Source organism: Ictalurus furcatus, chromosome 17 (assembly GCF_023375685.1).
Source record: "Ictalurus furcatus strain D&B chromosome 17, Billie_1.0, whole genome shotgun sequence".
Taxonomy (NCBI): Eukaryota; Metazoa; Chordata; class Actinopteri; order Siluriformes; family Ictaluridae; genus Ictalurus; species Ictalurus furcatus.
In genome coordinates this window covers 13,384,894-13,399,124 of record NC_071271.1, presented here as the reverse complement: position 1 = coordinate 13,399,124, position 14,231 = coordinate 13,384,894, and the positions used below count along the sequence as shown (strand labels likewise).

General features: G+C 43.8%; 1 protein-coding gene across 6 annotated transcripts in view; it reads left to right on the top strand.

Moving 5' to 3' along the window:
• The window catches only part of bcas3 (BCAS3 microtubule associated cell migration factor), a 221,795-nt gene that overhangs the window by 83,817 nt on the left and 123,747 nt on the right, over positions 1 to 14,231 (top strand). For all 6 annotated transcript variants that reach the window (XM_053646445.1, XM_053646444.1, XM_053646443.1 and 3 more), the window contains 4 exons: positions 147 to 247; positions 7,852 to 7,952; positions 10,969 to 11,165; positions 11,377 to 11,474. In XM_053646445.1, coding sequence (XP_053502420.1) covers positions 147 to 247; positions 7,852 to 7,952; positions 10,969 to 11,165; positions 11,377 to 11,474 — 497 coding nt within the window. The remainder of the gene's footprint in view (positions 1 to 146; positions 248 to 7,851; positions 7,953 to 10,968; positions 11,166 to 11,376; positions 11,475 to 14,231) is intronic.

The following is a 14,231-nucleotide window of genomic DNA, read 5'->3' as shown; positions in this document are numbered from 1 at the left end:
GGGTCAGTCCACATGAGGCAGAAGAAATGGAAAGGCTGCCAGGCATGTGGGAACTGAGTCCATTATTGCTCAGTAGGAGACTGCGCTATACATCTGGTTCTTTGATATGTGCTTCCTAAATTGATTTCTGTGTTTGTTTTGAGTAGAACACCACAGTGGAATGAGCTGCAACCTCCTTTCAGCAGCAGCCACCCCTTGGTGCAGGCCTCAGACTTGGTGCAGTACTATCAGTACCTCCTGGCTGGCTGTAAGTACTAGACTATGTGTGTGCATGCATGTGTGTATCTGTCTGTGTGTGTGTTTGATCATGAAACCCGTAAAAGGGTTACTGCAACAATGCATTTTCATTGAATAATGCTAGGTATTCCCCACAAAACGTATGCATTTAACAGGATTCTTGTGAGCCCCCTGAGTGTAGAACCTTCCTGAGTGTAGAACCTCCCGAATGTAGAACCTCCCTGATGGTAAAACCTCCCTAATGTAAAACCTCCCTGAGTGTAGAACCTCCCAAATGTAAAACCTCCTTGAATGTAGAACCTCCCTGAGGGTAAAACCACCCTGAGTGTAGAACCTTCCAAGTGTAGAACCTCCCCAAGTGTAAACCTCCCGAATGTAGAACCTCCCTGAGGGTAGAACCTCCCTGAGGGTAGAACCTCCCTGAGGGTAGAAACTCCCTGAGGGTAGAAACTCCTGTGTGTGTAGAGCCCCCTGAATTTAGAACCCCATGAATGTATAAAGCAGAGCACTCAAACAGTATCTATCTATCTATCTATCTCTCACTCACTCTATCTGTCTGTCAGTCTATTTATCTCTGTTTCTCTATTTTTCATTTCTCTCGATGTCTGTCTGTCTCTATTTGTATATTTTCTCTCTCTCTCTCTCTCTCTCTATATATATATATGTGTGTGTGTGTGTGTGTGTGTGTGTGTGTGTGTGTGTATATATATATATATATATATATATATATATATATATATATATATATATATATATATATATATCTCTGTGTAGAGGTCAGGAAAAGACTGATATACACCTCTGTGTGTGTGTGCGTGTATACGTGTGTGTGGCAGCATCTTGAATCAGGCCTTTGTCACTCAGCCGTAATGTTTCTCTCCTAGACTCATCATGCCAGTGAATTAACTCAGCATTCAAATGAAGACAATTTATGTGGCTTTTAAATCCATGTAATTCAATAACAAGTACAAAGAGAGCGGGAGCACATCTAAAAGGCAAGTGGAGGCAACTGCAGGGCAGGAACGCTAACTGATGACCATGTATCTAATACATCTTGAATAAATGAGCATTTTAACATTAGCGGGTGAATTGTAAACATAAATCAGCAATTAGCCCTCCGAGTCCAGTCAGTGCTTCACATTTTTTCTCTCCCGCTGAATCCCCACTGCCTCATGGGTAGAATATTCCCTGCAAATAGCCTGAGATGTGTCACAGTGATAAAGTAGCTGAGTGTGAGTGGACATGGCAGTGGTTCTATGTCACTGTACTTTACTAGGGGCAAGTGTCTTAATGAGTACTGTGTTAACATTTCTGCCTAATGATAATTAGCTGGATATCGCTACTACTGTCTTCTTTTCGCATTCCTGAGCAACATCGAGTGGGCTCAGCTCAGTATGCGCATAATTTTAGTTAGATTATGCATCACCTTACTATATCAAGTGCAGTATGTTTCAGTTCTCACTAATTTATGAAGCTCATCTCTCGTGTCAAGCCACCTGCTGCAATGTAAAGTGACTATTGAATTAACAAAGCATCCTTTCTTATGGTGGGTGGTGAGAGCGCCCAGCGATGCAGGAAGAAACCGAGCCCGGCTGCCACCTTCAGTTAAACACAGAGAACGAGCCTAGAGAATCGCTAGCCTTTGCTATGAATATAAATGTTATCAGGCTCTCGTTTTTCCCTGTAATATCAGATGAAGCCCACTATGGAGGAGAGAGAGAGAGAAAGATGACAGAAAAGAGGAAGCGATAGCACAAGGACACCAGCAGTGGGCAGTTCCCAAGCGTTGTGGGCTGAGAAAGGACAGGGTTTCCTGCGTGTCCTCAGCCCACGCGGATCTGTTGCAGCGCCACGTGATTGACAGGCCCGCTGTTGCCTGTATATTGGATGACCCAGCTGATTAAAAATGCAGCATGTGGACGGTAGGGTCAGAGGAGCTGGAGCCTGCTGGGCTGGTGATAAAAGCAGCCGTGGCGCCACTTCATGGTCACTATCTCCACCTGTCCATCTGCCCAGGCTTCGGCTGCACTCGGAGGAGGAGCATTACCCAACCTCCACCGATTATACCCAGCTGATGGGGAGATAATGAGAACGCGCCGGCCTGCGAAGGCTCCTCTGGACGTACTGACAGAGAGCTCAGGGAATCCTCAGCTAGCGACATTAGCCGTCTTTATTATCAGACGCAGGCATCTGTGTGTCTGAGAGCTCCCTAATGAATGAGGCTGAACCTTCAGGAAAGGTGTGAGGGCTTTCAAACAAGGCTGTATGCTACATTGTATTTAATGAACGTGCAGCTTTTGCTTTGCTCTTTTGCATGGTAATATTTGTGTAGCTGCCTGCAATGTGTACTTGGACACTTCCAACTGGCCACAGAGTCGGGTCGAGTAAAACATGCTCTGAATAATTTACCTCCCAATACTGTGACTGGCTCCAGTTTAGCAGTGCTGCAGTCGGAGCCTCGGCTGCTCCTCCATGACTCGTAATGCTGTAACTGTGGCCGGAGAGTCTACCAGGCCTGCAGCCTGCCTGCGCATGCAACGACCTGGTCAATAGCCCTAATTGCCTCCATGGGGCGGGAAGCTTAGACTGACTGCAGGGTAAAAAGGATAGCCTTGGCGCCATTGCTGGGCCAGCACACAGGCACTGCTGTCTAACACTTAAAGGCCATTGCTTCGCTGAAATGACTGATAAGAACCTTAGTAGTATGGCTCAGCCTTGTAGTTACCCAAAAATGGTATTATCACACAAAGGACATGTGTCATAACTTTACCAGTAATGTTAGCTCTTTGTATCATTCAAACTTAAAATTCAGTTTTACCAGAAAACATGTTGCCACATTTCCCTTGAGATTCTCGTGAAACAGGATGTGAAGTATAACTAATCAAGTGTAACAATGGGTTTGGTGTAATTTATGCATCTCATCCTAGACCTAATCGCCAGGGTTCTGTGTCTTTACCATGTGTTCTTGGAATCTTCTGTTAAATTGCACTTAAGTAAATGCATCCTGTATTGTGCCTTTCATCTGACAAGGAATGTCGTTCTTATCACAAATACTCTACATATCCTCCTCTTTGACTGTTATTGACTTTGGGCTTTTCCTGTTTGCTGATGTTTAAAATAAGCCACCACAAAAAGTATCTCAGTAGGACACACACCTAATTTTCTTACCCTGGTAATGACCCCATGCAGTAATTTCCTGGAAATTACTACTAGAGCTACCTAAACCCTACCTGATTTATTACCACTGATTTCCCATCTATGTGAGAGAGTGCATGTGGTAAACAGGCTTATGTTCTACATGTGGTAAACAGGCTTATGTTCTACATGTGGTAAACGGGATTAATCTCATTTTTCTTACTTCCTGCTGCAGTCTTCCTGCCCTTCCTATATCCATAGTGTTGCTATTCCCCTGCTGATAATGCTGTGCATTATCTCTTTTGTGCAACGTACAGATGTGTTACTGTTTCTGGTATATTTCTGCAGATGTGCTGCTACCTCTATTGTATTTCTGTGGCTGTGCTACTGTCCCTGACATGCCCACATCACTATGCTACTGTCCCTGACATTCCACATCACTGTGCTATTGTCCCTGACATTCCCACATCCCTGTGCTACTGTCCCTGACATTCCACATCACTATGCTACTGTCCCTGACATTCCCACATCGCTGTGCTACTGTCCCTGACATTCCCACATCGCTGTGCTACTGTCCCTGACATTCCCACATCGCTGTGCTACTGTCCCTGACCTTCCCACATCGCTGTGCTACTGTCCCTGACATTCCCACATCGCTGTGCTACTGTCCCTGACATTCCACATCGCTGTGCTACTGTCCCTGACCTTCCCACATCGCTGTGCTACTGTCCCTGACATTCCCACATCGCTGTGCTACTGTCCCTGACATTCCCACATCGCTGTGCTACTGTCCCTGACATTCCTACATCGCTGTGCTACTGTCCCTGACCTTCCCACATCGCTGTGCTACTGTCCCTGACATTCCCACATCGCTGTGCTACTGTCCCTGACATTCCCACATCGCTGTGCTACTGTCCCTGACATTCCCACATCGCTGTGCTACTGTCCCTGACATTCCCACATCGCTGTGCTACTGTCCCTGACCTTCCCACATCGCTGTGCTACTGTCCCTGACATTCCCACAATGCTGTGCTACTGTCCCTGACATTCCCACAACGCTGTGCTACTGTCCCTGATCTGCCCATACCACTGTGCCGCTGTCCCTGACATTCCCACATCACTGTGCTACTGTCCCTGACATTCCCATATCGCTGTGCTACTGTCCCTGACATTCCCACATCGCTGTGCTACTGTCCCTGACAGTCCCACATCGCTGTGCTACTGTCCCTGACCTTCCCACATCGCTGTGCTACTGTCCCTGACATTCCCACATCGCTGTGCTACTGTCCCTGACCTTCCCACATCGCTGTGCTACTGTCCCTGACATTCCCACAACGCTGTGCTACTGTCCCTGATCTGCCCATACCACTGTGCCGCTGTCCCTGACATTCCCACATCACTGTGCTACTGTCCCTGACATTCCACATCACTGTGCTACTGTCCCTGACATTCCACATCACTGTGCTACTGTCCCTGACATTCCCACATCACTGTGCTACTGTCCCTGACATCCCCACATCCCTGTGCTACTGTCCCTGACATTCCCACATCGCTGTGCTACTGTCCCTGACATCCCCACATCCCTGTGCTACTGTCCCTGACATCCCCACATCCCTGTGCTACTGTCCCTGACATCCCCACATCACTGTGCTACTGTCCCTGACATTCCTACATCGCTGTGCTACTGTCCCTGACATTCCCACATCACTGTCCCTGATGTACCCTGACTGTTGTCCTACTGTCCCTAGTGTAACCCAAAGCTTATAGCAAGTACAAATCTTTAAATTAAATGCCTCCTCCACTATTGTTTTCTGATTGTCCGTGCCACTGTCCGTGCGTCCATCTGAGATATTCATTAGCACAATTTCTCAAGAACAAGTGGTTGAATGTTTATAGGATTTATATGGCATTATCACTGTAACCAACAGATGAACCGATTAGATTTATCTTTAGTAGTTTCCTTCGTGTTTGAAGTACATGTTAAAAAATAAGTAAATACCATGGAAATTGCTTCCTTTTTGACATATTTGGACAAGCAAACATTTGATAATTTTTGAAACTATGCCAATTAAACAAGTTGATTATGCTTGAACAAAACCACAAGGAAAAATACATTTTTCAATCATTTATTCAACAGAAATGTCAATAGATGTGGTATTCTTCTGTGGAAAAAAGTAAGTATACCCTCAGAAGCCAGTATTACCCCCTTTAGCAGAAATAGATTCTTGTAGGCCTTAATTGTGCATAATTGTCCACCAGGCTTGCTGGAATTTTTTGACCACTCTTCCATGCAATATTCTTTCCATTGCAAGATGTTTGAGGGTTTTCTGGTATGTACTGCCTGTTTCAAATCCCCCCCACAATATTTCAAATCGGGCTTTTACTAGGCCGTTCCATAACCCTCCAGTTTCTTCTTTTTGAGCCATTCCTTGGTGGAATTGCTAGTGTGCTTAGGATCGTTATCCTGTTGAAAGGTCCACTTTCCGTTCAACTTCAACTTTTGGACAGATGGCCTCACATTATCTTCAAGTACTCTTTAATATGATGTAGAATTCATAGCTGAATCAATGAATGCAAGCTGTCCAGTCACTGAGGCAGCGAAGCAACCCCAAACCATAACATTTCCACCACCGTGCTTCACAGTTGGTATGAGGTGCTTCTCCTGAAAAGCTGTCTTTGGTCTGCACCAAATACAGATCTGCTAGACTTACAAGCAGAACCTGTGATGAAATTTTGGGGTTCTTGGAGACTTATTTTTGCATCAGACAGTCTGCTCTAAGGCTGAATTTGCTGGGACGGCCAGTCCTGGACAGATTAGTAGTCCTTTGAGATCTGTGCCACTTGTATATGATTTTCCTTACAGTGGAATAATGGATTTCAAATAATTTGGAGATATTTTAAAATCCCTTGCCAGACTCATAGGCATCCACAACATTTTTTCTGAACGCCTTACAGAACTCCTTAGATCTTGGCATTATGACACCACACACCTCAATAGCAAAGGGAACACCAGACACTAGATATGAGAGGGATATAAAAAAGACAGGTTCCATCTGCACTCCCTAAGAACCTAAGCATCAGTGACACCTAGTCCTGAACACCTGATTATAATTTTATGGATTTGGATTTGAAGGTGTGATAAATGTAGGGGTCTACTTACTTTTTCCATTCATTTATGAAAAATGTCAATTTTATGTGTCATTTGATAGTGTATATATGTACTGTTTCAAAGAGGATCAAATGTTTGCTTGTCCAAATATGTAACACAAAAAAATCCATGGGGTATACTTATTTTTTCACATGACTGTATTTTAAGGCATATAAATTAGTAACAACCACTACTGGACTTGTTGGCTATGGAGGTGTTTCTGTTGACACTCTTGGCACAGAGGTCACACTTGTGATACTAGTTTTTAACAGTTTTACCCTTCTTCATTTCATCACACATAATCAGATTAAGTATTTTGTCAGTTTGTAACGGTTTTTGACAAATTTCTATGATTTGCCAATGTGCTAGAACACAAACGAATCGAATGTACTTAATCATTTAGATGAATGATTTTGTAATCTTGATTTATTTTTCACCAAGGGAGTATTTTAGTTACCAGTGAAAACGTGTAAATCCTATACTCACAGTGATGTGGCAAATTCATGTGGTTAGTTGCTGCTTCCTGTCCACAGCCTCCTCCACTTTGTACTCTTCAGTACTGGGGATGAGTTGCAGCTTCTATGACTTGGCTATTATGAACCCACTGAAACCTGATCTACAGAACCAGCTTCTGTTCTTATGTTTCAGTTATTGATTAGTCAACACTTATTGTCGCCAGGCTGCGGGGCCACAGGGGAGGATGCAGATCAAGACCTGACTGTGTTTAAGGCGTAACAGGACCTGACTTTGTTCTGTGCTGTTGGAGTACAACACATGTCGTCATGCTGTTAAGACTGATGTGTGTGTGTGTGTGTGTGTGTGTGTAATGAAGCATTCTGGCATGGCTAAAGCCTCCCTTTGTTCTGGCTCTTCTAGTGACTGGTGTTTTAGCAAAGAAAAAGCAGGTTCCTGTTTGCGTGAACAATTAGTATGTTACTCATTGGCCTTGGCAGAAACACCACTTGAGGTGTACTGAACACCGGCCATGTACCTGAGATGAGAGTAAGAGAACGAGAGAAAGATGGATAGGGAACAGCAGAAGCTCTGTGAGCTTTCCAGATGAGATCTTGACGGCTCTATTATCTATTCCTTTATTAAATACATTTGCAACTACACCATGTGCTAGCCCGGAGGTGGGAAGACAAACAACCGATTCCGCACATTAGTCTTCATTTTTAGCGCCTGCTTACTCAAGCCCGCTAGTGCTCCATCTGTCATGGTGCTACACACGCACAGACATAAATCTACTCATAGCCCAGAATGTGCTTTCTCACTCTTCTTGTTGCACAAGATGTTTACTTCATCTCATCCTGTTTTCTTCTTCATCACAGCGTTGCCTCCAGGAAGCCCGGGGCCCATCACCAGACAGGGTTCCTATGACAGCCTAGCCTCAGACCACAGCAGCCAGGAGGATGAGGAGTGGCTTTCTCAGGTCAGTGCTCCCATCCCGCATTTTTTATTTATTTTTAGGCTTCATGAATGATCCAGTTTTGCTATCATGCTGTTTGTAGGGGTTACAAGAATGCTGCAATCCATAACCTCACTTTTTTGGGGTTAGTCCTGGTCATTTTTAGGTGAAAAGTCCAGTTCGTAATAATTTTTTTAAATTATTTGTTAATGGACCAGTAACAGTCAAATGTTGTTTTTGCATCCCTAACAAGCGTTAATTTGTTTGGCTGATGCTTTTATCCAAAGTGATACAATTGAGTTGAGCAGACAAGCGTTAAGGGCCTTGGTCAAGTGTCACAAAGTAACCGTACCAAGAGTTAAACTCGCAACCTTCAGACCAGTAGTCCAAAGCACTAACCACTGAGCCACCGCTAGCAGTACTCCCATGTAAGGAATCTCACTAGTTCTTTGTTTCAGGTTGGGTTTTTTTTTGTGTATTTGAATGTTTCCCTCTTTGAATTACTGAACATTTTTCAGCTTTGCCTTTTCTCCTTAAAAGGCATTTCATGAAGCATACATAGTTAATATGTGCATTATTAACTATTATAATGTATGTAAATAGAGTTAAGTCATTTCTGTTTTGGTGCTATTCATTTCTGTGGCCTCTCATAGGTAAAACGTGTAGCTAGCAACATAACGGCTGCAGTTTACATCACTGAGTTGCAGTTTTACTGATGGCTCTTATGGTTCTCTTATGAACATTTTATGAGCTCCTGATATGCAGTACACACCTAGCTTCATCGCACTTCTTACACGTGATCTTCTATGGCCTCTGTTGAATGTTCAGTATGAATGTGTATTACGACTACGTCTGCTTTTTTGATGACATCACCAGCACTCACAATGACAACTATTCCTTCAGTTTTCCCGAAAGGTTCTTTCTGGACGGTGAACAGGTTTGGGATGAGACAGCTTGCCTGAAACACAGTCCCCTGTGTGAGCCGTGGCTGTGTGTAATGAGTGCTGTCAGTGTGAAGTGGGCTCAATATGTTGCTGCTAAGTGTGACAGGAGGGTTCGGGGGAAACATCTGGCTCTTGCCCCTGCAGAAAAGCAGCGCTACATCTGTTTGTCTCAGGGCTGGGTGACACTGATGGTGTTAACTGCAGAAAAAAAAAAGCCTCATGTTGCACTTGCACTCCTCCCTAGGCTCTTTTTCACATATGTGACTGGAGGAGGAGAGAAGAGCAAAGCCCTCGGCCTACTTTCAGAAAATATGGATGAAGGCGTGGGGGAGAAGGAAGCTGGCAGGACATCCTGTTTTTTCCTTCTCACCCTCTCCTGCTTAATATTAGTGGTGTCTGTTTCTCTGTAGGGTTGGAAAAACAAATCAGTTCCTTGATGGATTATAATTTTCTCTTTAGAAGTTACTTTTAAACACTAAATTTGTAACACAAACGACCCATTTTCAGTTGTCGTTTTTTTTTTTATGCAAAGAAAATCACGAGGCATCAACCACCTTGATTAGCTCAATTTTACATTTCATAACACTACCTGGGTGCCATGTAAAAATCTTTCAATGTCGACTGATCTTCATACCAGAATAAATTACACCGTTAGGTTTGATCCCAAATGGCTTTTTATTCACTATACAGTTGTACCCAAAAGTTTGCATACCCATTGCAGAATCTGCTAAATCTTAATACTGTTAACAAAATATTATTACATACTAACAATTTACACAGATCATCCTGTTCAAAAGTTTACATCCCCCTGGCTTTTGCCCCCTTTCGTGTTACCTTCTTGAGCATCAGTGAATGTTTGCACCTTTTGTAATAGTTGTGTATGAGTCCCTCAGTTGTCCTCATTGTGAATAGATGGATCTGGACATCGTATAGCCACTGTTGGAAAGGGGTCAAATATGCAGAAGATATTGGAAAAACAAAGAATGTGCAGGATCTGGAGGATTTTTCTGAAGAACGGTGGGAAGTTTAACTGTGCAGGACAAACAAGGGACTCATGAACAACTATCACAAAACAAAAAAACAGTAGTGGATCATCCAGGTATTAAGAACTCACGGTATTAAGGATCAAGCGTATGTAAACTTTTGAACGGGGTAATTTTTTATAAATTCAGCTATAATTCTGTCTTGTGTACGATATCTAAACATCTGTTATGTGCAATAGTGTATTCAGGACAGTACTAAATAAAACACAACATGGGATTTTTATGATCCCTCTTATTTTGTTAACAGTATTAAGATTTATCAGATTCTGCAAGTGGTATGCAAACTTTTGGGCACAACTGTATATATGCGCACTATATAGCGTGTGACAGTACTGTAGAATGAGTACAGTGTATATGACCAATAATTGCATTAGGCTGGCAGTCTCAACTGCTGTGCTCCAGATTATAAATTACCGACTGAGAGACTTCAGGCACATCATCACATTCATTAAATGAGTCAAAATATTAACACTGGCCCGTATAATTTGAGCTGTACACGCTAATTGTGCATGTTTTTGTTAATATTGTTGCCTGTTGACATTTGAACTGTGTCACTGTGATTATTGAAACCTGTAATAGTAGATTTACCGCTTTACTGTTCGTAAAGTAAAATGGCATTTCTCCTGGTGCGATTTTTGTTCCTTTTGCCAACATGTCGTGTAGTAGATCTCAGTTCAAATTTTGCCTTCCAAACTGATCTTGTGCTTGAAAAGGTTGAAGACCACTGATGTATTCTATAAGATACATCAACATAGATCATTTGTTAAAAATAATTACGTCATACCACCTTGAATTGAAATTCAGTTGAATCGTGAAGTAGCATGAGATTCACACCTGTTCTTATTTACCACATTAATGCAGTGTATGGGGAGGAATCTCGTGTCTGTGTATTTGCATACACACATGCAAACCCGTGCAGAACAGTTGTTCAATCCCACTGAGGTGCTGTGGTCATATAGTTTTGGTACTAACATGTGGTTGTAATACTGTATCACTTTACATGAAGTGGAGTTGTCTTTCTGCACCAGTTAACATGTAGCTGTGTGTTTTCAGGTGGAGATAGTGACCCACACTGGCCCTCACAGGCGGTTGTGGATGGGTCCTCAGTTCCAGTTTAAGACCATTCACCCATCAGGCCAGACCACGGTCATCTCCTCCAGTTCGTCTGTGCTGCAGTCTCAAGGGCCCAGTGATTCCCAGCAGCCCCTGCTCGACTTTGATACTGATGACCTGGAACTACACAGCCTCAGGTATACTGTATATACATGTATACACACAGACACACACACACACGCACACACACACAGTGTCTTGCTTATGTTTGACACAGAACAGCACCAGGTTGAATTACCATCCTTCATTTACAAAATGCATAATTACCTTGTTTTGCTTGCAGTATGCTCGCTATGTATGCCATGGATATATTTGTTACTGTGTGTGCACATGTGTGATGTGTGTTAGGATCCAGCCTGTGCGCTCTGAGCCCATGACCATGCCCGGCTCCTCTTGTCTGATTCCAGAGCGTGTAGGCCAGGCTACAGGCATCGATGCCGGCTCAGGTAAGACACAGCGCTGTATTCCTTTTCCTTTAAACTCGGAGAATAGTAGAGAATCGTAGTAATGAAGTTGTTCTTCCCAGCGCAAAGCAAGTTATACACCACATATTTACTATGAAAACAGATTAGCAATCTGATAGTATGTTCCTTATCATTGCATGAGACAGATTGATTTCATTCAAGGATGATTTTACATATTTCACACTACTTTCCATTCTCTGCTATAGTATCATTTCCATGTAATTTGTCATTTCCCAGTAGTCACTGTGTCATGTGAAAGATGAATGTTGCCGTGTACATTTTGGACTGCACTATTTTGACACCTCACATGTCTTCCAAAGCGCATCACACCACATGTAATGAACGAAGCCGTGCTCATGCATGGTTATTGTTGCCTTGCTTCTCAGGGTTTTCGAAGAAAGAGGCTGGAATTCTTGAATTATGCCGGCAACCACAAGACATTATCGATGACTTTAAAAGGGTACACAACTGTCAAGTGCTTGCTAAGCTGAGATTGTTAAATAACATCAACAAACAAACAACAAAGACAGCGAAACAAATTAAGGACACTCCGATCAGTTTATTGCACAGCTAACAGCAGTGTTAAATGCTTTACATTAACGCCCTTTTCAGGTAAACATATTTGTATGGTTTAGCACACATTGGGACCCAATCACCGAGATCAATCTAAAGCTAAGATTCTTAAAAATATATCCTTTTTGACTGTGGAAATTGGTAGAACACATCACTTTTACTTTTACCGCTGGGTATTTATTTTCACTAGACAGTATAAGGAGCTTCAGATTCAAAATGTCTCCTCTGGTCCTGAAAGATTATCCGCAATTGCTAAGCATTGACTGGAGGGCTTGTGATTGGTCATTTGACAGAAATGTCAAGCTGTGTGTGTCTTTTATAATGCTTGGAAGTGCATACATCATATCGTTTTATTGTCAGAGCAGCTCCCCTGACATGTACTTCTGTCCTCTTGGGTTGTCCCCCCCACCTTGTACCAACAATCAGTTCTTATGAGGGAAAACTGCCATTCTGTTGTCTTATACAGTATATTTGTTCCTTTCCAAAATGGAGCATCCATCTTTATTATCCAGTTTGAACCTCCCCTTTCCTCCTCCTTCCGTCGCTTCCTCTCTTCTCTCTCTGTCGTCTGGAGGAGAGAGCTGTAAGAGTCGGAGCAGGCTTTTATGGCATGTTGCTTATCAGTCTGTGTGTGATTGCTCAGCGCTCAGGGCTTTGAGCAGCCTGGCGCCTCCTCTTATCACTGCTCATCGCTTTGTCTTTGTGCCTTCAAAAGGCCACGCGGCTTGCTGCGTCCCACAGCATACACACACACACACACACACACACACACACCTTCCACTGGGCTTTACCACATTTAACCAGGAGTCTGTGATGCACTGCTCACACTACATTATATTACATGTAAGCCCTCAAAGCAAAAGCTGCTGTTAACTTTTTATTTCTGTTATTTTTCTCTTGACTCAGTGAAGAGCCAACAATTATCTCAATCTATCTGTCCGGATATGTATGCCGACAGTATTAGACGTCCTACGAAGCACTTTCGAAGTAAGAGACGCACTCAGTTCCAGTGTCTCAGCTTCCCAAAATCAATTGGACTTGTGCAGCCAGCATTATCAATACTCTTATCTGGTGCCCGAGTTGCTCTCGGAGCCGTGCTAGACTACACAGTGCTTTGTGCAGGGCAAGACGGGAGGCGCTTAATCTAGCCCGGTCCATGATAAACCGTCCACGAGCCCAAGCATCTTTTGATTTTATTTTGTTATGACTCACTGGAATAAACACCCTGTCATTTGTTCGACCATCCACAAGCACTTCTTCTTACCGCCATGTTTGTTGTGTGTGCGGGGGGTCGCCGACGGGGAAATCAGCGGGCGACAGCGCATGGAGAGATGCAGGTCTGTTATGATATTGCTGACGCTGCCTGCAAGACGCAGCATTGATAGCTGACGGTGTGTGTGTGATACGCTCATTAAGAGATCTTACTGTGTTTATGTGGATGTGTGTTGCCATACTAATCTGGTTTCGATGCAGGTCTTTATCAGGCTCCCACTGTGAACGTTGATTGTAATCACCACTAGTGTCTTTGCTTTACTTTAAATCTACCTTCCTAAGGCTGCATAGTCAGGTGCAGTGTGTGTGTTTGTGTGTGTGTGGGAGAAAGATGTGAGCCGAGACAATGCAAGGTCTGTAGTGCGTTTAGGTTTTGGCCGCTCTGTGCTGGCCGTGCCTCCAGGCCGGGTGGGGGGTGGGGGGGTGGGGGTCTATGTAGGCTTGAACGCTCCTCTGGTTTCCTCTCCCAACATGGCTGAGCGCTTCAGGCTCGGGCACCTGGACTCTGCCCGGCTCCAGCAGTAACAGATCCTGACCTGTGCCCCGTAATTACCCGCATGGGCATAAAGACAGCTTGTTGCTGGACATACTGCTCACATTCAGGCCAGGAGGATCCCAAAGCAGGAGGAGGAAGAGCCCTCGTCACATGATCCCTCCCATAATGAGAGGTGTTTTTCAGCCACCTATAGATCGAGACCCCGTTCCTGTGACCCACAGTGCTCGGAGCTAGTCGCCTCTGTCTGTTTGAATAGCGTCTCGCCCTCCCTCCACACTCCACACACGACTCCTTTTTTCTTTTGCCGCTGACCTGGAAGTCCCCAGCACAATGCAGATTTTCTTGGAGGCTGATTTTCTGAACAGGTCATGAAAGACGCCATTCTTATCATCTCGCTA